Below are 22,204 nucleotides of genomic sequence, written 5' to 3'. Positions count from 1 at the left end.
TCTGAATCAAAAATGGTGGCACACTACATTACATCAAACATCACTGATCCTTGGATATCATGATGTAATTCATGTGGTGTGAAAGAACCAGTATTTGTCTGGGCTGTGTATGCATGAGTTGATCAATGTTCAGATTTAAATTTCATTCCAAAATATTGTACTGCTTCAGAAGACACATTTGTGCAGCTACATTTACAAAAATAGCAATTAATCCAAAAATGAAGAAGTTTACTTAAAAAAAACTTTCAGAAAGTGATGGTTTACATCTCGCATAACACTAAAACCCATCAATTAAATCAATGTGAATTCTACTTAACTTACTTCACTTTAGGCCCGTAGTATTGCAGCCATCTTGTTGCCTTTGACATCCCAGCACTCCGAGAAGTACATAAAGCCCATTTCTGAGAAGCACATAAAAAGTAGACTAAAAGTATACTTTCCTATTTTTAGTTTAAAAGAAGTATACTAATAGCACACTTGAATAAACTTATTTTTCGTAAGGGATAGTTCACCCAAAAATGAAAATTCTGTCATCATTTACTCACCCTCATGTCGTTCCAAACCTGTATGAGTTGCTTTCTTATGTCGAAGATAAAAGAAGATATTTTGAAGATTGCTGGTAATCGAACAATTGGTGGTTGCCATTGACTTCCATAGTAGGAAAAAAAAATACTATGGAAGTCAATGGCAATCACCAATTGTTTGATTACCAGCAATCTTCAAAATATCTTCTTTTATGTTCGACATAAGAAAGCAACTCATACAGGTTTGTAACGACATGAGGGTGAGTAAATGATGACAAAATTTTAATTTTTGGGTGAACTATCCCTTTAAGATAAATGTGTAATGCTAAAGATTACATTTAAATTATGAGTGTTTTTAAAGATTAACTTTAAGTGAGCGTTAAGTGACAGCGTAGTTAATCTAGTTGTAAATATACATACATGCTTCCAAAAAAGTCTAATAATCAATATGGTACCAATATATTGTGCATCCCTAGTTTTCAAATATTTCCGAAAATGACAAATCAACACGTTTGCTTCTGTGCACCTTTATAGATCAACATTCCTGATTGGCTGTACCAAAGGCGTGCGTCATTTTCTTTTTTCTTTCTCTTTTTCCCCAGGTGAGGTCCATCAGGTGAAACCCAGCACTGCACAGGGTAATGCATACAGCCCACCTGACCCCTGAGCTTCTATCTATGTCTCTCGACCGCTGAGAGCCCCATGCCTGCAGTAACTCAAACACCCCTCACTTGAAAAACATAACCAGTCTTTTCACTGAAAAATGCATACACATGCCTGGTCTCGGTGTGTATATGCTTGTCAGACTGTGCAAAAGATATGTATCTACATGTAGTTGTAGGCTATACAAACAACACGGGTATGTTAGAGTTTCCAGAGTTTACAAATTTCACAGTACACTAGAGCCTTCTGACTTCTTAATTGTGATATTTTAATTAAAACACAGATAAATCTAAAAATCTAAAAGAAGAAATAAATCAACAGTTGGATGTTTTATCACTGGATAAAGAGTGGCCAAGAGAACAACAAAACACAAATAAAGAAAATTCAGACAAATATAAGGATACAAAGAGAGATTTCATTTCGTAAATGTGCATTTTTGTGATAATGAAGACTGGGATTGGCATATTAATTAGGACGGCACTACATTATCATTATTATTTCTTCCTGCAAATATACACATACAATGATTCCAAAAACATAATGTTTTAGTTGGAGGGTTTACAAAGGTTTTGCTTACGGCCCTGGTTCACCACTCTGCCCTCAAGGCATCTATACTTCTCAAAACAAACCATAACCAACCAAGGCACCTGCTTCACAACAACAAAATGAAGCGCCATACATTACAATTCCTGTCACTCGTAAAACCAGAATGGGCCCTCATCACTATTACATCCATCCATTCAGGAATCAGCAGGAGCCGGTCACATGCTACCTTGAAACATGAGTCTGTGTCTCACAAGGACATCAACACATATAGATCTACATATTTAGCTGTAACATATACAAAATAACTGACTGTGTCCATCAGTCAGATGCATCAGCATTTTAACTAAATCAGAAACAGCTTTCAATTAGTTAGTCTAGGCCATGGCTGGGCAGGAAGGCTCTGTGTCAGGAAGCTGACTCATAAAGCACAAAAACTTTATTTTTTTCCCTTTCTCCTTGTCTACCCTCCCTTCAGGGGAAGAACTGTCTGCTGAATGAGATCTACCAGTGATTAAAAATGAAGAGAGGGAGAAAAAAAAAAGAAAAAGAAGTATAGGCTATCTGAACTTCTGTGAAGCGACTGCGCTTCCGGCCCTGGACACAAACTGTTATGCCATTGACACCTGGCTCCCCAGCATGGGATCAGTGGCGCTAAAAAACAGAGGATCAGCAAAAGGCTCTGCAAGTATCCTACTCTGAAAGCACTGGCGTCATATCTTGCGTATAGTTTTAGTCAGTTTGGGCTTTTAATTTGGTGTAAAATATTTGGATTGGCATCCTAAATTAGCTTTTGTTCAAAGTTCAGTATGAGCTGCTGAAGCCCCACCTCAAAATCTCCACTTACGGTGTGTTTGACATCAGAACCGCGAGACGGTGGGAGGGCGGATAACAATCATGAATTTATTCTCAGAGCCTCGTTCTCACAAGTGAGGAAGCATGAAGGTGTTTAGCAGAGAACAAAGATATCTGCATCGTAAAACAACTTCCAGAGTTGCCCTTAACCCCAGTGCCCTTATTAGCGCACCTGCATTAAATGCGATTGTGACGCTCGACATCCTGACATGTGAGCGACCAGGCTTCTGTATGAAAATCTGGTGCAATAAATTATGGAGAATCATAATTCTAATAATGGCATGCCTGCGGTTTCTGAACTTTCATGCAAACCCCAATCAAGGCCATGTTGCTGTGATGAGTCATCGCTCTATCCAGCTGTCCACGGGGCATACATCTGATTAGCAAGCCCACACTCACCCAGTAGGCGCAAATGTAAATATTGTTATAAAACCCTCAGTAATAACTCCCGTGTCTTGGAGAGGCTTTACTTTATTTATTTTTCCCCACATTTCAGCAATATTGTTTGATGGAGACCGCATACTTAAATATCAGTTATTAAGGCGAGCATTCAGGTGTGGGTTTCCAGAAACCATTCTTCAACTTCAGGCTTTTTTTTAAATCTCCCACGAGGAGCTACTTGCATCATTAGTGTAATTATCCTTCACATTGTTGGAGTTATTTACCATCAAAGAAGTGGGTGTTTCGCTTCACCTACAGAGCTGCAGAGTGACACTCCGCACTGTGACTAATATGCCGCAATATTTAAAAAAAATTTCCCCAGGTCCCTGAAGCGAGAACAGCGTTTTCAAAAAAAATTGAAAAAAAAAGATCACAAATGACATGCAAATCAAAGTTCAAGGGCTGCTGTGGAGTTGCGTTTCCTGTAGTGAATCAGAACAGTGCATTTCTTAAAAGATATACATATAGGAAGCGCAAAAAAGTGACCAGCATCGCCACGGGGGTGGGGGTTCAACGGGTGTGTTGCCGTGGCGACTCAGAACGCTTGAGGGCCTCAGCTGAGCTCCCACTTAAGAGGCTGTCCCCTCTGTGCCAGCTTAGCCACCTGGTACAGCCATGATACATTTGGCTAATGATGTCACGGACTCTCTTTCATGCCGCGCCCCCACCACCACGGCCCAATTGTCTATTCATGAGAGTAATGAGAAGTCAGGGAGAGGGAGAGTGAGAGACAGACAGACAGAGACTTTGCTCATGGCCACTGATAACCCCAGACTAAACTTGCAACCTTACGAGGCTCGGGCTTAATATCTGGCCGTCAATCAGCTCTGCCATCCCTTGCCGGAGTGTTTAATTACAGAGATCAATTATTCACCAGCCTCGTCTTTCAGTGGGCCACACTCCTCAAAAAAAAAAATAAATAAATACTGCCACAAGCTGAGGGAGGAGACAGCGGCTTGCCAGGACAGACCAGAAATATCCCTAACACAACATGTCCACCAGGAGAATGCCGTCTGCACCTTACCTAAGATCATGGACCTATTTGCCATGCATGACCGGTGCGAGTGTAACATTACATGAAAATTTATTGAGGTCCGCTGCCTGTCCTACTGGCCCTGTCAATGTGCTGACGTCATGGCTTGTTGATAAATACCACAGCGTCAGCATTGCCGATTGCCATCATCGGGTCTTTCACGGCCGGCCATGGCATTCATTATTATTTTACACAAAGCATTAAAGGGATAGTTCTCCCATTAATGAAAATTCTGTCATCATTTACTCACCCTTGTGTCGTTCCAAACTTGTGTGGAACACAGAAGACGTCCACAAAATTAAACTCAATAGGGTTCAGTGTTGTTTTGGACCACATTGACTCTGACAAAAACAGAACATTCTTCAAACATTCTTCTTTTGTTCTCAGAACAAAAAAAAATCATTTTTGGAACACCATGTGGGTGAGAAAATGAGTTTCCATTTATTGGTGAACTATCCTTTTATATTTTGGTGCAAAAAAAAAGTAAAAAAGAATGTCTTCATGTTGGTGGTGTGAACAAAAGATATGCACACAAATGACAGCAGGTGATATTCTACCTCAGTGAAAGAGGAGAAAAGAAGGTGCGGCCATGATGTGCATCTTGTCAGAGGGTCACTTATCGCCGGTCTCCGTGGTTTATGCAACTCTAAGAGCTCATCCTATTACCGCCATCCAGTTCTCAATCACTGAAAGACAAACTGTTCAACTAACCCCAGATCAGCCCGAAAGGTAACTTCAGCCAATTCCCGAATCCTCTCCCGTTCTCCAGACTGACAGCTCATTAATCTCCCTTGGCTGCAATCCCTCCTCCCGGGTGACAAAGCCTGAGCCAGAGCAGAGGATTCCCCAATGCCTGGCTGTGTCCATCCCCGCTGGTCCACCTGCCTGGATCAAACACTCTCCACAGGGAGGAGACAAGATGGTAAAAACCAGAAAAGGGGGGTGTTGGGGATTTTCGACTGGCAATAAAATAAAACAAATCACTTCCTGTCAGGGTGTGTTTTTACTGAGTGGGCGTGCAAATGTGTGTAACCAGGCGCTAAGAGCAGGGCCACTAAATGAGACAGGACATGAATAAAGCAGCGGCTGGCTTCGATTGTTCGTGGGCAGGCTCCAGGGGAAAGCCGGTACCTAGGAATCTATCACAGGAGATTGGCTAGTTCGTGGGTGGACGTCACAGAGTAAAAAGGCCCTTTGGTGAGATCTGAGACTGGGCCCACCAGATCGCAGTGTATAAATCTAATAGACAATAACATATGTCCCTTCACCAAGGAAACTGGAGGGAAATGCACATTGCAAACTGTCAATAAGAATGAGCCTTTTGTTTATAAGCTCACCTCAGGACATTCTAACACCATTATGCTCCTCGGCTGGGGGGTGAGGTGGAGTTTAAAGTTAAAATACTTCCTCAGTCAGTATAATGCACAGAGACAACTTAGTCACAACATAGCTCTGTATGTTTGAGCAGCCTGACATAGCAATACTGACTCAACCAATAGCATTATTTGGGGGTGGGGCAGTCTGTTTGGCCAACCAATGGCAGATAAGCAGAGTGATTGGGGAATCCAGTGTTTCCCATAAACTGATTTATTTGTGGTGGACCGCAACATTATCAACACTGATCTCCACAAATATTTTTGCACAAATTTGTCCAAAACTCATGCAAGAATCGCAAAATATGGCTTGATTAAACTTCAAAAACTATGATTTGATCGAATAAATATGAGTGCAGCACATTTCAGAGTCAAAACGTGGCACATTTAGGCACGTTTATGAGAATGTATCTCTGAAGGGAACCGACTGTCTTCAGAAAAGTATCGATGGCATTTTCATTTCATTTTACCTACTTATAATGTCTGATAAATTAGTGCTTATGAGCACTGTGCTGCTTTGTGTACTGCCGTTACCAGGGAAACTGCTGTATTTCTGCCATTCCAAAAGTGCCACCTACTGGCAGAGAATTAATTTGCATTTACAATAAGCCCGTTTGCTGTTTGTGTTAAGACCAGTGCAAAAACCAACCCATATTTTTAAGCAGTTGTAAATGTGAACCAGTGGATAGCTAATATGCCCTCTAATATAAAAATCTAAACAAGACAGTAAGATATGTTTATGTTTTTAATTAATAAATGTTTTAATTTAAATTGATACTTTTGACTCATCCTTTTTCATAAAAATGTTTTAAAGGCTGAAATGTGAAGTTTTTATAAAAATGTGAAGAACTGTAAATCATGTTTGTTTTTACAGTCATATTACGGTTTAATTTGTTACCATAGACATTGCTCATTTGGTATTCATTTTATTTGTGCAGGTCTTTAAAAAGGTGCTTAAAAGCCTTAAATTTGTCCCTAGTCATAAAAAAAGTTCAACCAGAGGCCAACTGTTATTAAAGCTCATATGACTAAAGAAAAGAGAATATGATGTAGGGATACACCGATAATACATTTCTGTATACATTATACATTATTTTCATGTTATAGCTGATAACAATAAATGGCACATATTAAAATTCTACACTATTTTGTCTCAAATATGTCTAAATAAAATACTAAAAAAACAAAATATTTTAAATGTAGGAATCGCAACATTTTAATGTAGAGTATGATAAATAGATTTTGAGACTTTGGTAAACATTTAACAGTGTTATTAAATTAGTGTTTTATGACAAAGGAAAATTAGAGGAAATAAAGAGGAAATTATTTTTGGATATTTCATATCCAAAAGTCAACTGTTAAATTAAAATCTCTAATATTGGATAACCAATATGGTACAGATATATTGTGCATCCCTAATATTGTTTGCATCACATTAAAGTCCCACAATGCCCATTTGCCATGAAATGCCAAGCCTCTGTCCTGCCTCTCATCCCTATTCGCCTTTGAAATTTCAATGTTCAGATGATGAGATGTGACTAAATCCTGTTAATGAAATTCTTAACAAAAACTGAGAAGACAATAAATAAATGTACATGCATCTGTAATGCATATGTATGCATACGTTAGTATATGAAAAGCCAGGGAGAAATTCATGGTAACGCATGTATACAGGCCTTTTGGCCTTTCCAACTGGCACTAATATGAGACAGCAAGAGAATCTTTACTAAACGGTCACATCTGGTTTTGAGATTGGTCTGAAATGGCAAGGAATGAAAACACTGAACCTGTGCACTTCCTCATATCAATCTGTTACACTCAGTTAAGCTCTATATGCACTTGAAGATTGGGACAGAGAAGAAAAGGTGGAAAATGAAATGAAGTAAAAATGAAATCAGTCTCGCTTCAATTTTTCATTTAACGCAAACTATCTCCTCGCCCTACACACATGCACGGCCGGAAAAACTGAACTGAAAATCCAACTGAACGAAACATTTAAACCAATTTCCAACTAATTTCCAAACAGAAGGGAGCAAGGCATGCATCGTTTCCTGGTCAGATAGGTCACGTACAGTGCAGTATTACACACAGCTGTAGGTCCGATGTGGACAGGCATGTATGTTCCCCTCAGACATATGGAAATTCCCACTCTTTTCCACCATCTTTTACTCTGCTGCTATTGTCATTCTCAAATGGCTTCCACATTACACCCCTGTAATCAAACTGTAGGATTCATACTGCTCATTATTCAATTTGCCAAATGCTACAATCACATCCTGATGGCTAAAATAATTAGTGTAAAATGGTTACCCGGCTGGCAAAGTGGATCTGCAGTTCAAGGTGAATAGAATATCCAATTGTACCAAATGTAATTTTTTCAAGGCTAATTTGGTGGCTAATGAGGCTGCTCTAGTTTGGGTAATTTATGGACGAGTGGAAGGTAAAAAAGGCCAGAATGAGAGAGAATAGAGAGTTAACAAAGAATTTCCTCTCTCCCTCTGCTCATTCTCTCCATCAATGGAGGTTTCTATAAGACACAAAACAGGATCATGAAACTGACAAACTGAGAATGCGAAATCACAGGTCACTACGGTTTCATATAATATTCATTGTTCCTACTTTTACACACTTCGATATCTATGCTGTGACATCTATCTTCACGTTTCAACAGAGCACAAAACAAACCCATTCATTTTATCCATACAAAAAGATTTGTGATTTAACTTACATTGAAATTATTTACATTGTAACATTTTATGATTCAATTATGTAATTTGTCATAAAGAATTTAAGCACACAGCACCTTTGTCTTTTTCTGACTTTGAGGTAGTTTCTTGCTTTGAATCAAATGTCATAATGTTATGATTCATCTCAGACCTGGTTGTTTTCAAGGACTCTTTATACAATTTCTTGAAAATGCCTGCTGGAGAAAAGAAATGGGAATAAAAAAAAAACTTAGGAAGGAATTGGAATAAAATACCTACAGAAACGAGGCTGCGGAAAAAAAGTCAGTGGTCACTTTTGCACTCTATAAGAAAGTACTGAAGCCAGTACAGTTTCATGCTTGAAATCCCCAAAACAGGGCTGGGAATCACTAAAAACAGTTTTGTAATGGCTAATGAGGCTGCTCTAGTTTGGGTAATTTATGGACGAGTGGAAGGTGAAAAAGGCCAGAATGAGAGAGAATAGAGAGTTAACAAAGAATTTCCTCTCTCCCTCTGCTCATTCTCTCCATCAATGGAGGTTTCTATAAGACACAAAACAGGATCATGAAACTGACAAACTGAGAATGCGAAATCACAGGTCACTACGGTTTCATATAATATTCATTGTTCCTACTTTTACACACTTCGATATCTATGCTGTGACATCTATCTTCACGTTTCAACAGAGCACAAAACAAACCCATTCATTTTATCCATACAAAAAGATTTGTGATTTAACTTACATTGAAATTATTTACATTGTAACATTTTATGATTCAATTATGTAATTTGTCATAAAGAATTTAAGCACACAGCACCTTTGTCTTTTTCTGACTTTGAGGTAGTTTCTTGCTTTGAATCAAATGTCATAATGTTATGATTCATCTCAGACCTGGTTGTTTGGTTCAAGGACTCTTTATACAATTTCTTGAAAATGCCTGCTGGAGAAAAGAAATGGGAATAAAAAAAAAAACTTAGGAAGGAATTGGAATAAAATACCTACAGAAACGAGGCTGCAGAAAAAAAGTCAGTGGTCACTTTTGCACTCTATAAGAAAGTACTGAAGCCAGTACAGTTTCATGCTTGAAATCCCCAAAACAGGGCTGGGAATCACTAAAAACAGTTTTGTAATGGCTCTGGGTGGTAAGCTAAATATGGGTAACCTTCCCTCAACTGTTTCAACAGTTCCCATGGCAATTGGAAACTTGGCGTGGGCCACCACACACGTTGGTGATACCTGTAAGCAGAATGAGAAACAAAGTTCGCAGCTGTCAAAGTGTTCATTCTGGATTTTTTGTGGTAATTATGCCACTGCAGGTAAAGTGAGGCTGAGTAAAACTTCTGAAATGTGAGCACAGGGGAATAAATTTAATACACAATAAAAAAAGAAACCATGATGTTGTCTTAACCGGATGTTTACAAGCAAAATGTTGTCAAATAAATAAAGCACAGACCATATGTCATCACAGAGCATTCAAGGGCAATCCCGCTTACGGAACCAATTTTGATGGATTGTCAGTGAAATCTCTACTCTGCAGCTCCCGTGCAGGGGGTGATGCGTGAAAGCCCTTCACCTGTGCTGCGTAGGAGGTGGCGGCCGGCTGAAAGCCTACATTTACCCACTTTGGTGTAATTGCAGCATTTACTCTTTGATTGCCTAAGAGCTCCATTCATACTCACTCCTGCCTCGTTGGATGAGAGCTTCTGCAGTGGGGTTGATTGCTTTACAATGGCAGATCAAAATATTAGAGTGATCCCTCTGAGCAGTCACAGTAAGCGTTTGACTAACAGTTATTATTACGCTGTCTGTCAGTGTAATAATAAAGGAAGCTAAATTGTTCAATGGGGGGAAAATGAGCTGGTTCATGCTCTTCTAATAATTACCAATTTGCTGCTTGCTTTCTAGATTTTGATACTAAAGGCCTCAAGCTATAAAAAACACATCTGACTAGAAGGCCGAAGTCATGGCAGTAAAAGCACATCTTGAAATTCTGCTGTAACTCCCATTAAAATCAGTATTACGCAGCATGTAAAATACCTGAATCATTTCTCCACATGTCAGTTTACTCACATCGGCCAAACCCTAGATTTATAGTGAGAAATTGCTTGTCTATATAATGTACATAATTACATTTTAAAACAAATTTAGTTAAAAGCATGTTCTGATATCCTTTCGCCCCATTCTCTGGGAGGTGAAATTATACTAGGAGCTCTTTTGCCAACAAAACAGTTAACATACTATGGTTGGGAACATTCTGAATTTAAAGAACTGATTCCCTTTCAGTTCACGTGTGTGAATTTGAATTCATTTGGCCACAGTGAAATGGAATTTAAATAGGAATGACAGGAGGAGAAATTTACAGAATTGCAATTCAAAGAAACTGAATGTGTAATTTGTGGAAAATTAGGAAAGTTTAGAAGGTTTTGAAAACACTTTAGAATAAGGTTCGATTTGTTAACATGCATTAAGTATTATGTACTAACAATGTATTAATTACTAACTTAATTTCTACACATATTAATACATTTTTATCATACCAAGATGACAAAATGATCATTAATGTATGAAAAACGTGAATTACTAATGAACAATAGGATATTTATAAACTAACATTAACCTAGATTAATACATACTGTAGAAAAGGTTGTTCATTGCTAGCTCATGATAGCTAATGCAATAACTAATGTTAACAAATTGAATTTATTGTAAAGTGTTACCAACAACTTTAAAGTTGTACTCTTTTTTTTTTTTTACTTTTAAGCAAGGCCATCAAGCCAACATTCAAAGTTTATCTTGACAAAATTTGTAATTCGAGTTCCCGTTTGCTAATTCAGTTCAATTTTAAGAAGCAGATTGGAATTCAAAAAGCATTCTCAGTTCAATTCTAAATGACGCACAAGCCCACTGCATACACAAACACATCTGTGAGATACATTCCTTATTGAAGCACAGACGGTCTCATTATTTTTTTTTTATTTGATTATTTGGTTAAATGCAGGCCTTTGGCAGGCTGTTTCTGCACCAGTTGGCCCATGGGCGGATAGTGAAGTTAAGAGGTGCAAACCTTAGTCAAGAGCGGTACTGTGGTGCCGAACGTTCTGCCAACAACCCAACAGTGGTGCCATCACTGACTCAGTCACTGACCCGGAGCCCCCACCTGCATGAGCAACACTTTGAGCTGTAGGACCCAGTGATGTCCATCTCAAGCTGCCCACTAGAGCAGAAGGCCCTTTGACTCACGCCCATCTGGCCTGCTAGCACGTTAGAGTACGCCAAGGTCTGTGAGCACACTGAGAGCAACTTCCCTACCCTTCCCAAGAGGGGACAGTTAACAAATCGGGAGTCCTAAAAGTTTTGGTGAGAAGTAACTTTTTTTTTTCTTGTCAAGACGTCATGTGGTTAACAGAGGCGATGACAAGTCAACATTCCGCCTCCAGGTTTTCCCACATACATACACAAATACACAAACACAAAAGTTCAATGTTGCACCCTGTGTAGGAGTTAAAAAGGATGCACGTTATGTTCTTCATTAATTATTTCCATCTAAACATGTCACGAATCACATGATTTCTGATGATACTGAAAGTCAAAAAAATATATTTGCACCAATATTTTGATTTAGATCAGATATTCATTTATGCATTTAACATTTTACAATCTTTTCTCATGAAATCAGACTTTATAACTAAACACACTACTTTTCAAAAGGTTAGAATAATTAAGGTTTTTTTTTTTTTGAAAGAAGTCTCTTATGCTCACCAAGACTGCAATTATTTAATTAAAAATACAGTAAAAAAAATAATATTGTGAAATATTATAACAATTTAAAATAACTGTTTTCTATTTCGATATATTTTAAAATTTTATTTATTCCTGTGATGGCAAAGCTGAATTTTTAGCAGCCATTACCCGGGTCTAGTGACACATGATCTTTCAGAAATCATTCTAATGTTCTAATATATAATAAAATAGAAAAGTTATTTTAAAAAATAAATAAATAAAAATCTTAATTATTTCACACCAGTAGTGTACTCTCTCAAAAAATAATGAGCAAACATTTTAGGGGTGCAACTTTGTACCTTATTTACCCCTAAAAAGTTCAGTATCCATAATCACAGACCATAAAGCAAATGACACAAATGTGGCCTCACAAACAGCTAGATATATGTAATAGTCAGTGTAAACATTTAAACTTGGTGAAAGCTGATTCCTGATGAAGAGCTGACCGACCTGCCCTGGTTTGATGTCCAGAAACTGCAACACCTCCTTCACCATGACTGGGGTGTGAAAGGGTTTCTCACTTTGGCTTGACATCTCCGAATTTCTGAACTCAGAATCAGGACTTGAAGTCACTGAGCCAGTATAGTGCCTCACTGGATGCCGCAACTTCCTCCAACATCGCCTGAACATTTTGGAGTTGTTGTCAGGAACAACGTCTCCCAAAGTCCGTTTGCAGGGTGCAACCATGAAACGACTACAATATAGAGGCATTTGGGTTCTGCGCAGAATAGAGAACATACAAATGTAGGCTATTAGATATTTCACGAGAATAATACTGACAAGCTATAAAATCCAAGAAGTATCATGTTGTCAAACGTGACATCTATCTTACCTACTTTGTAGGACTCATTAAATGTTTAATTAAAAACTGAGATATTTGAAACTCACACAATACAAACATTAAAAATGCAAATATGGTGTGAACATGTAAAAGTCATAAAAAACTCTTATGTCTCAAACTCTTATGTCTCGGCACTTAACATGGGAAGAGACACAATTAAGGACACGTGCAGGACGCCAGAGGCAGTGTTTGTCTGACCATAGTCAGATTTCAAAGGAAGTGCATGTACTTGTTGGCATGTCTGTCAACACGTTATGCATTTTAAAGACATAAGACTCCGAACACCATATACAGTACATCATAGTCAAAGGTTAGTTCGGAAACATCCAACTTACAATGCAAACCAATAAAACAGCACAGCAGGCTGTGAATTAACAATTAATCGCTATTATTCTAACGGTTAGTCCTTTATTCAGAGTTGTGGTGGAGGTTCTTGAAGTGCAGCTGACTGCTCCCGGAAGAAACAAAAAACGACGATTTTGTGTTCCTCCTGTAACAGGACTAGCATTTCAGATCTGATACAATCGATGTATCTTGGAACATCTTCTTCTTTTCTTTTTTAACAAACCCACTTAAAAGGTGCATAATCTTGGAACATCAATTACTAGCAATCTTGACAGTATTCTGTAGAGATGTTTTACATAGGCTATGTAGAAATATGTGACTAGATGCATATGTGCGACACTTCGGTTTATGTTGTCATTTTATTCGCAATTTTCCCATTAAATGTGTTTTACTCTGTAACATAGTTCAATGATGCATGCCTTTTCTAAAGATATTTAATATTTGTTTAATCCCTGGTCACAACTGTGATAGTCACAGGTAACTTGAGGCTTTGAAACATCATCGGAGATAGTCCTCACTGCAGAACACAAGATCCAGGGGGCGTGGTTGGATCCAGATCCAACTTCTCCCACCTTACCCGTCTCCACCCCCTGATCCCTAAACCCACCCATCTCCACCCCTAAACCTACCAATCTCCACCCCCTAGATGTGGATCCAACCACGCACCCCTGGATCTTGTGTTCTGCATTTAGGGGCTAGAGGGGATCATCGGGGCACATTAAATCCGTGACATATCTGTATAAAATAGTTCAAGCACTCTCTAATTTTGGTCACGTGTGTATTAAGATTAAATATGGCACGTAAATTAAATCCCGCGAAATTACATTCAAAGTGCGCTCATAACAATTATATAACTTAAACCTGCCATATATTACATGGTTTAGGAATTCTATTTTCAAATTAAGAATACATGTTATGCTTTATTCCACCGAGAATTAAATTCTCTATCGCCTAGAGATTCAGTCGTAGCGTCACACGTCCCTTGACGTAAGAATGTGCTCGTCCAATCAGATGCAGGTACACAACAGCTGCTTGTTTTTGAAATCTTCGCGCTTGGGGCTTTGGTTTTGCGTACTATCAGCTGCAATGTTGTCTTTAAAGTTAAAAAAGGGAAATAAAACATTCTCTTAATACCATAGTCAAATCATTCGTCGTGGATTCATATTGTATCAGATGGTAGGTCATGCACATTTTATAGCACTGACTTAATCTTTTGTGATTTAAATGAATGAGATGAGCAGTTAGCTGCTGCTTTTAGCGCGACGCTAACCTAAAGTAGCAGATGCTATTAACTAATACACATAAGAGTTTTAAAGTAAAAAAAAAAAAAAAATTCATCTAACTTCACAGACATATGGGTCTGATGATATAGTCGATTGATGATATAGTGAATGGCCTTTTGTTACTGCGCCGTTACAATAAATTAGCACCGGTTTGCAGGTTTAAGCCATGCCTTACATTAAACCATGTTATGTACAGTCTATAGGAGAATCTTATTGGTTGACATGTAGTATGAGGTTTAACGTGAATTTTATAATTTAAATTCCCCTTCTGTTAGACTTTACTTAAAGGTATCATGCCACAATAAAACAAATCATGCTTTTGCCAGCATAAGCATACCTAAGATAAGGATACCTCTCTCTTGGCATCCAAAATTAATTGAGTAGAGATTGTGAAATAAGTGCCATAGGAAAATATGGCATTATTGTTACTATTTTTAGTTTAGTTTTTTTTAAAACCTATATAAAGAGGTAAACATTTTACCTACAGAAGAATTATTTGGAATATGCCTTGTTTATATATGTCTTGTTTCTAAATTATTCTCTTGTGTTTTATAGATACACAAACCTTAAGGAGCAATTAAGGTTCTTAAGGAACCTTAATGCTGTAAAATAGGACAATGTCAGATGGTGAGGTGTGCAGCCACATAAAAGTGGTGGTCCGTGTCCGGCCTTTAAACAACAAAGAAAAGGATGGAAATCACAAGAGGGTTGTCCACGTTGTTGACAACCACATGCTTATATTTGATCCTAAAGAGGAAGAAGTGACATTTTTCCGGGGACAGCGTGTAGGCAACAGGGATGTGCGGCGCAGAGCCAATAAGGACCTCAAGTTTGTGTTTGACAGTGTTTTTAGGGAGGACTCTTCACAGGTGGAAGTTTTTGAGAACACCACTAAAGCAATAGTGGATGGTGTCCTGAATGGCTACAACTGCACTGGTGAGATATTTTATTTCTCTTCATTGAATTTGAAAATAACTTTCTGTGCCATGTACTTGATTTCAGAAGTGAAACCTAGATTTATTTATTTTGGCCTGACAGTCTTTGTCTTGCTAGAACTTGATGCAAAATGTGAAAGCGTCAGTAACATAAAATTATTTCATGATAAAATATTTAATGAATTAAAGTACCTGGTGCCTTTTTCACATTTTGTTAGTGCTACAAGAGCATGGCCTTTTAATTTGTACTGTGTTTTCCCCCCCCCTCCATTTCACCATGTTAGAGGAATTTTGCATGGTTGGTGTTTTTATTTATCTTGCTAATAATATGGTCATTTATGGATTTTATTGATGCTATTAAAATTTTTGCTACTATTTGATCCTTCTCATGAATATAGGCTGTTCATATAGTTGATGCCATTATGACAGCTGGTATACCCGATAATGATTTTATTCATAAATATGTGTCTGTTTGGCCAGTGTTTGCTTATGGAGCTACAGGAGCAGGAAAAACGCACACAATGTTGGGTAGTAGTGATGCTCCAGGAGTGATGTTTCTCACTGTGAAAGAACTGTTTGCTCGCATGGACCTCATCAAGGAGGACAAAGTGTTTAACATAGCCTTTTCTTATCTTGAGGTGAGGTTTACACATCAATGTGTTTAATTAATTCATTTAATAATTACATTTATTAATTAAGATTTGTTTGTTTTTATGAATACTTTCATAAAAGGGGGGGGTCCTTTACTGATACAGTTCTAAAATTGGGATTTGTAAGATTTTTTAAAAATGCTTTTGAAAGAAGTCTTATGCTTACCAAGGCTGCATTTTTTTGTTTTGTTTTTTATAAAAAAAAATACAGTAAAAAGTAGTATTGTGAAATATTATTACAATTTAAAATATGTTTTCATATATTTTTAAATGTAGTTAATTCCTGTGTTGGCAAAGCTGAATTTTAACAGTTGTGCTGTTTAATATTATTTGTGGAAACTGAGATACATTTTTTTAATGAACAAAAAGTTCAATAGAACAGCATTTATTTGAAAAAAAATTTTGTAACATTGTAAAACACGTAAACCTTCGCTTTTGTTAAATTTAATTAAACCTTGCTGATTAAAATCTTAATTAAAAAGTTCTTAATGACCCCAAACCTTTGAACAGTACTGTGTATGTTTTAAAGGTGCATTCATGGTTATATTTATTTAAAATGTATAGGTTATAATAGTTAAAATTTGACAGTCATCTTAGACACTTAGCAGCATTGATGCAGAAGCACACAAAAACAAAAGATTTCAACTTTAATGCAAATTTTGGAAGTACCTTTTTAATAAGAGAAAAATACTGAGTGCATCTTACAAAAAGTGCTATATTTGTGTTAGTTCTGGTTTATTGTACCTGAAGCACTGTTAGTCAGTCAGCCCGTTTGTGTTTTGAGCAATGGGTTTCTGCACTTTCTCCTGAACAGGTTTATAATGAGCAGATTCGGGATTTGCTAACTAACTCTGGTCCATTAGCGGTGAGAGAGGACAGCTCCAATGGAGTTGTTGTTCAAGGACTCACCTTGCACCAGGTGAAGTTGGGCTGCATATGACATCTGTGCATTTTCTTTGACCGTGATTCATCTCACCACAAAGAATTGTTGTTGATTTGCCTTGTCTGATGGTGTGTGTGTGTGTTATCTCATTACTTTGTAGCCCAAATCTGCAGAGCACATCCTTGAAGCTCTTGATTATGGCAACAGAAACAGGACGCAGCACCCCACTGACATGAATGCCATGTCTTCCCGCTCTCATGCCGTATTCCAGGTACAAGGCTTCTCGCAATCTCGTCTCTTTTCTCTGTAAATATCACACCCGGTTCTGTGTAACTGTTTTTATGCTGCTAGATCTCATTCTGTGTGCGGTCGCCCCCGTGGGGTTTGAGCAACTTTACATTAATCTTCTTGTTTTGATATTGAGCCTGAGCTACCAGTTGACTTGCGTGAATGAACAATTTCCAGGATTTTTTGTGTTTCCTGGAAGATTTGACGAGGCAATAATAAATCACGCTGGTTGGCTTCTCTATTTATTTTATTTCTAGACTCTAAAATGTAGTTCGTTTAAAAGCAATAAAGCTTTAATCATCTCTGCAATCCAACATCTCAGTCATCTATCTATTGATCTGGATGTTTCAGAGTTAACTGCACAGTTCAAACCAGTGTCAGCTGGCTTATAAAGTTGTCAGGCAAAAATATAAATATTCAGTATGACTGAAAGATGTTCTCATGCCATCTTTTTTTTTTTCGTCAGATCTACTTGAGGCAGCAGGATAAGACAGCCAGTCTCAATCCAAATGTTCGTGTGGCCAAGATGAGCTTAATCGACCTGGCCGGCTCAGAAAGGGCCAGTGCGACCAATGCCAAGGGGGCTCGTCTCAGAGAGGGGGCCAACATCAACCGCTCCCTCCTCGCCCTGGGGAATGTCATCAACACGCTTGCCAACCCCAAAGTAGGTCTACATCTCCTGTTAAGACTGAGGGATTCCCCAGAGCTTGTTGAAAAGAGATCTGTTTTATTATTTCAGATTTCAATTGGATGTTGCAAACATGGGCTACAATTTGATGAAATATGTACACTTCTTTTTAAAGGTTTGGACAGAATAGTTGATTTTTTTGGTGTGATTTTAAAACGTTTAATCCAAAGGCTTAACACCAAGAAAAATAACTATATTAGTGTTCACACAAATAGGCCTGTGGCAATAATCAATATATCGACTTATCGCGCAATATATGTACCGTATTGTCCCGAATATAAGACGATATTTTTTTCTTGGAAATACATCTGAAAAAACGCGGTCGTCTTATATTCAGGGTCTAGACTTTGACATGCCAATAATACACCCACAACACTAGGTGGCGCCAAATACGCATAAAACGAGTGTGCCATGAAATACGTAATGTAATGCGTGTTGTAAAGAGCGCAAGTAAAAACAAAAGAAGCAGAAAACCTTACAGCTGCATGAGTCGTGACTGTCACGTTAGCCTGATGACACCAAACTCCCTTTGTGATTTTAAAACGCAAGACAGTACCCAGATTTGAAGACTACAGTAAGATTTAACTTCGACTGTTAATAAGATTTTGGTAGGCTACTATTAGATGGATAGCCTAAATGTCCTAATTCAGATGGGCTACCTGTTTTTTTTTTAATGGTATATCAAAAAGTGTATATTTTTTAAATGTGATTGTTGGTACATTTTACCAGTTTTTTACCATACTTTCAAAACAAAAATTAAAATAGGAAAAATATGCAATATGAAAATAATTGAAGACAAGATGTGTTTTACTGAGAAAAAACAAGATTTGGTTTTTAAAAAGCCTTTTTCCAAAAAAGGTACATCTGGAAAAAGGGGGGTCGTCTTATAATCAGGGTCGTCTTATATTCGGGCCAATACGGTACATGACCTCAATCATTTTTGGTGACGCAATATATCGCCCATTATATTTACTTAAAAACGAAAAGAAACAGAGAAAAGAAGGTAAGGGAAAAATCTGTAGATGGAAAAATAGCAAAACTCGACTAGCAAAACAAACTTGTAGCCAATCAGCAGTTAGGGGTGTGTCTACTCATGATGTGGAGGAGAAAGCATTCAGTGCTCAGAGAACTCAAGGAGCGGAGGCCTGCGATCGGACGCTGAGGTTGTTTTGTTTCTTCTGGATAGGTGAGTAACACCGTGTCTGCACCGCGACAGCTAAAGTCTGTCTAGTACACTGGAAGCGACAAAGCGACCATTATAAATCATTTGAAATTTGTGTCAATACGTCATGAATAGAACGCAGCAGCAGTTTTCTGTCGGGAATTTGTCGTGTCGTGACGCGCCGCATCCAGTGTAGACCATAGATATGTATATATATCTATGGTGTAGACAGCATCACTGATTATAATGAGTTCCATAGTATTTTGTCGCGCCGCGCCACTCGCGTCCGGTTTAGACTCGGTGTAACATTGGTTTGGCTTTGTTTCACAGAACTAATCGTTGCCTGGGTTGTGTACGTATGTGTGGGGCGGAGCTATCAAAATATGGGCGAGACCCTTTTGGGGTAGGGGCGTGTTTGTTTTGGTGATTTCAAATGTCAACATTGGCTACCAGAAATCGCTTACCCCACCTTTAAAGTCGGGTGGATTCTGATCGGCCGTCAATGTTTTTATCATTCATCAAAAAAGAAAAAAAAATGGGGAAAAATTGTTCTGAAAGTGATTATCGTCGTTATCGCAATAGTTGTTATGTGGACTGCCTTGTTGTTTTTTTTATAGAAGTAGAACAGTTATTACGACTTTATAGTTATCATTATTTTATAGATTCATATAAAAATTCTGCCCATAAATATATGTTTATATTTTTTTTTGGTCTCTACATGATCCATGAAATTTATTTTGATAAATGATGATAAATAATCACTGTTTGGCAAATTTGGAAATGCTCACATTGAAACCATACCATTAAATGCTGATGAAAAACCTTGCAACCACATTAACACAAGCTCTTAACATATTTAAAATATTTAATATGATATGCTGCCATACCTTTTTTTTTTGCTAATATGTTTGTGCCATTGCTATGTGACCATTGCTGCCAAAGTTTCTTTGTGGTAGTGCATTGATAACAAATTCGTTGTTCACTATTATTGACAATGAATTTATTTGATCAATTAATGCATCAAAAAGTATGGTGCATCAAAAAGTATGGTACTTTTATATGGTTACTTTTATGGTATTTAAAGGGGTCATATGATGCTGCTAAAAAGAACAGTATTTGGTGTAATGAAATGTGTTTATGCGGTTTAAGGTTCAAAAAACACATTATTATATGTGGAACTTTTATAAAGAATATCTCTTTGGATTTGAGACTTTAGTCTTTGCAACTTTACAGATCTTCTTTATGCACCAAGAACTTGTAACACTCCAAAGAGAAAGGAAAAATTTAAATCGCATCATATGACCCCTTTAACACACACTTAAATGCGTACGATACGGTACGGGAATTCTGTGTGGTCCTGCCACAAAACCAATTACCTGCAGTCCTACTGTATTGTAAACAAATGCATTTACTGTATATCACTATTACTTATCTTCCCTTTAGCCTTTGTTGGTCTTTATCCAGTCTGGGTCAGCTGGGTTCATACTGTGCTGTCACTGTGGCACATTTGCTCTGATGGTGTTAGCCTTCCTCTCTCTTCTTTGCTTTTGGGACAAACCCAAAGGCTCCGCTGGCTCTGTGGTTCAGGGACTGATGCTATCAGAGTTAGGAGACCTACAACTCAGACTCTGTTGTGTACACTTATCCCTTTCCTCAGGGCTGCTTTGTGTGTGTGTGTGTGTGTGTGTGTGTGTGTGTCCTGCTCATGCACTTGTGCTGATTCCAGTACGCCTCCACCAGAGACTGTGTGGAATTGTATGCAGATTTTCCTTCTCAGAGACGGTTTGAGGGTAATTTACCACCCAATCCCATTAGCCCCTGACAGATAAAGAATGTAGTCTTAGAAAATGGCTGTTAAATCTGCCTTGCAGGGCTTGTTTTGTGCCATAAGCTATTATAAACCATTCTTTAATTATTATTGGGTGTTAGCAGGTGGGAATTTGCTGCTGTGTATGTCACAAATCCTGTCATATTATTAGAACCCTCTACATTGCGAGTAAATCACTAGCATATGCATGTAATGTCCCCATTTAGATAGCTAAGTAAACGTGTGTGTGTGTGTGTGTGTGTGTGTGTGTGTAAAATAGTATATCAGTCTGGCGAGTAAACAAAAAAATGTACTAGCCAATGGCGATTATATTGCCAAGGTGTGCGTAGAGGGTTGTATTACAACTTTAAACTCTCATTGGTTATGAAAAACCACTGAATGCATGTCAGTTTTTTCAAAACTGATTTTCAAATTGCTTCTACACTACAAGGCAATTTAAGAGTCACACCTGTAAATACTGTTCAAAAGTTTGGGGTCAATAAGTTGTTGTTTTTTTGTTTGTTTTTTTGTTTTTTAAGATTTATATTTCAAATAAATGCTTTTGAATGCTTTATTCATCAAAGAATTCTTAAAATAATGTATTGCGGTTTCCACAACAACAAAAAAACAACAGTTTTGAACATTGATAATAATAAGAAACATTTCTTGAACACCATATCAGCATATTAGAATGATTTCTGAAGGATCGTGTGACACTAAAGACTGGAGTAATGACTGCTGGAAATGCAGCTTTGTCATCACTGCAATAAATTACAAATATATTCAAATGGAAAACTTATTGTTGATTGTAAAAATACTTGGCAATATTACTGCTTTTACTGTGTTGATTATCACATAAATGCAACCTTGGTGAACACAAGACTCCTTTCAAAAACATTTTTAAAAAATCTTTTGAAAAATTAAATGTTTTAAATGGTATTATACATACAAAAGCAAAGAGGATCCAGTACTGTCTGTATGAACAGGTAACTGAGGTCAGTCTCTTCCTCTAGCTAGTGATATCCTTCAGTAATGCCTGTAACCATAGTGACACACAACAGAAATAAATATCAAGACTTTGTGTTGGAATAATTTTTTGGGGGGGATTTAATTCTAAACACTTTAAGGCAGCTCCTGCTGTTTTTAGCCTCTTAGAGTTTCGCTTTCACAACGAAACACACAGCGTCACACACAGCGGGTTAGAGTGAGGAACGGCCGGCGGGCTTGAGAACGGCGCGTCCTGCGGATTCGACGAAGGAGCGGCCGGCGGGCTTGCGGCAACCACATGTGACGACCCCGGGCTCAACTCTGATTAGTCCACGGCGAAAGCCGATCCGGTGATCCACAGAACGAAGTTGATGTATTTCCTCAGCGACCAGCACGGATCAGCTCCAGGCATGACGA

At 37.9% G+C, this 22,204-nt stretch overlaps 2 protein-coding genes across 2 annotated transcripts in view; one reads left to right on the top strand and one right to left on the bottom strand.

The window, feature by feature from the left end:
* LOC107755034 (probable methyltransferase-like protein 15) overlaps window positions 1–12,629 on the bottom strand; it is a 57,305-nt gene extending 44,676 nt beyond the window's left edge. The window contains exon 1 of the mRNA XM_016571676.1: window positions 12,369–12,629. Coding sequence (XP_016427162.1) covers window positions 12,369–12,629 — 261 coding nt within the window. The remainder of the gene's footprint in view (window positions 1–12,368) is intronic.
* A 1,432-nt stretch (window positions 12,630–14,061) lies between these two features.
* The window catches only part of kif18a (kinesin family member 18A), a 35,610-nt gene continuing 27,467 nt past the window's right edge, over window positions 14,062–22,204 (top strand). Inside the window, exons 1-6 of the mRNA XM_016571675.1 lie at window positions 14,062–14,280; window positions 14,943–15,323; window positions 15,803–15,960; window positions 16,787–16,891; window positions 17,016–17,126; window positions 17,610–17,807. Of these exons, the coding sequence (XP_016427161.1) occupies window positions 15,005–15,323; window positions 15,803–15,960; window positions 16,787–16,891; window positions 17,016–17,126; window positions 17,610–17,807 (891 nt within the window). The 5' untranslated portion in view covers window positions 14,062–14,280; window positions 14,943–15,004. The remainder of the gene's footprint in view (window positions 14,281–14,942; window positions 15,324–15,802; window positions 15,961–16,786; window positions 16,892–17,015; window positions 17,127–17,609; window positions 17,808–22,204) is intronic.

Source organism: Sinocyclocheilus rhinocerous, unplaced genomic scaffold (genome assembly GCF_001515625.1).
Source record: "Sinocyclocheilus rhinocerous isolate Xijiao unplaced genomic scaffold, SAMN03320098_v1.1 scaffold591, whole genome shotgun sequence".
Classification (NCBI taxonomy): domain Eukaryota; kingdom Metazoa; phylum Chordata; class Actinopteri; order Cypriniformes; family Cyprinidae; genus Sinocyclocheilus; species Sinocyclocheilus rhinocerous.
This window is presented reverse-complemented; position numbering and strand designations above follow the sequence as displayed.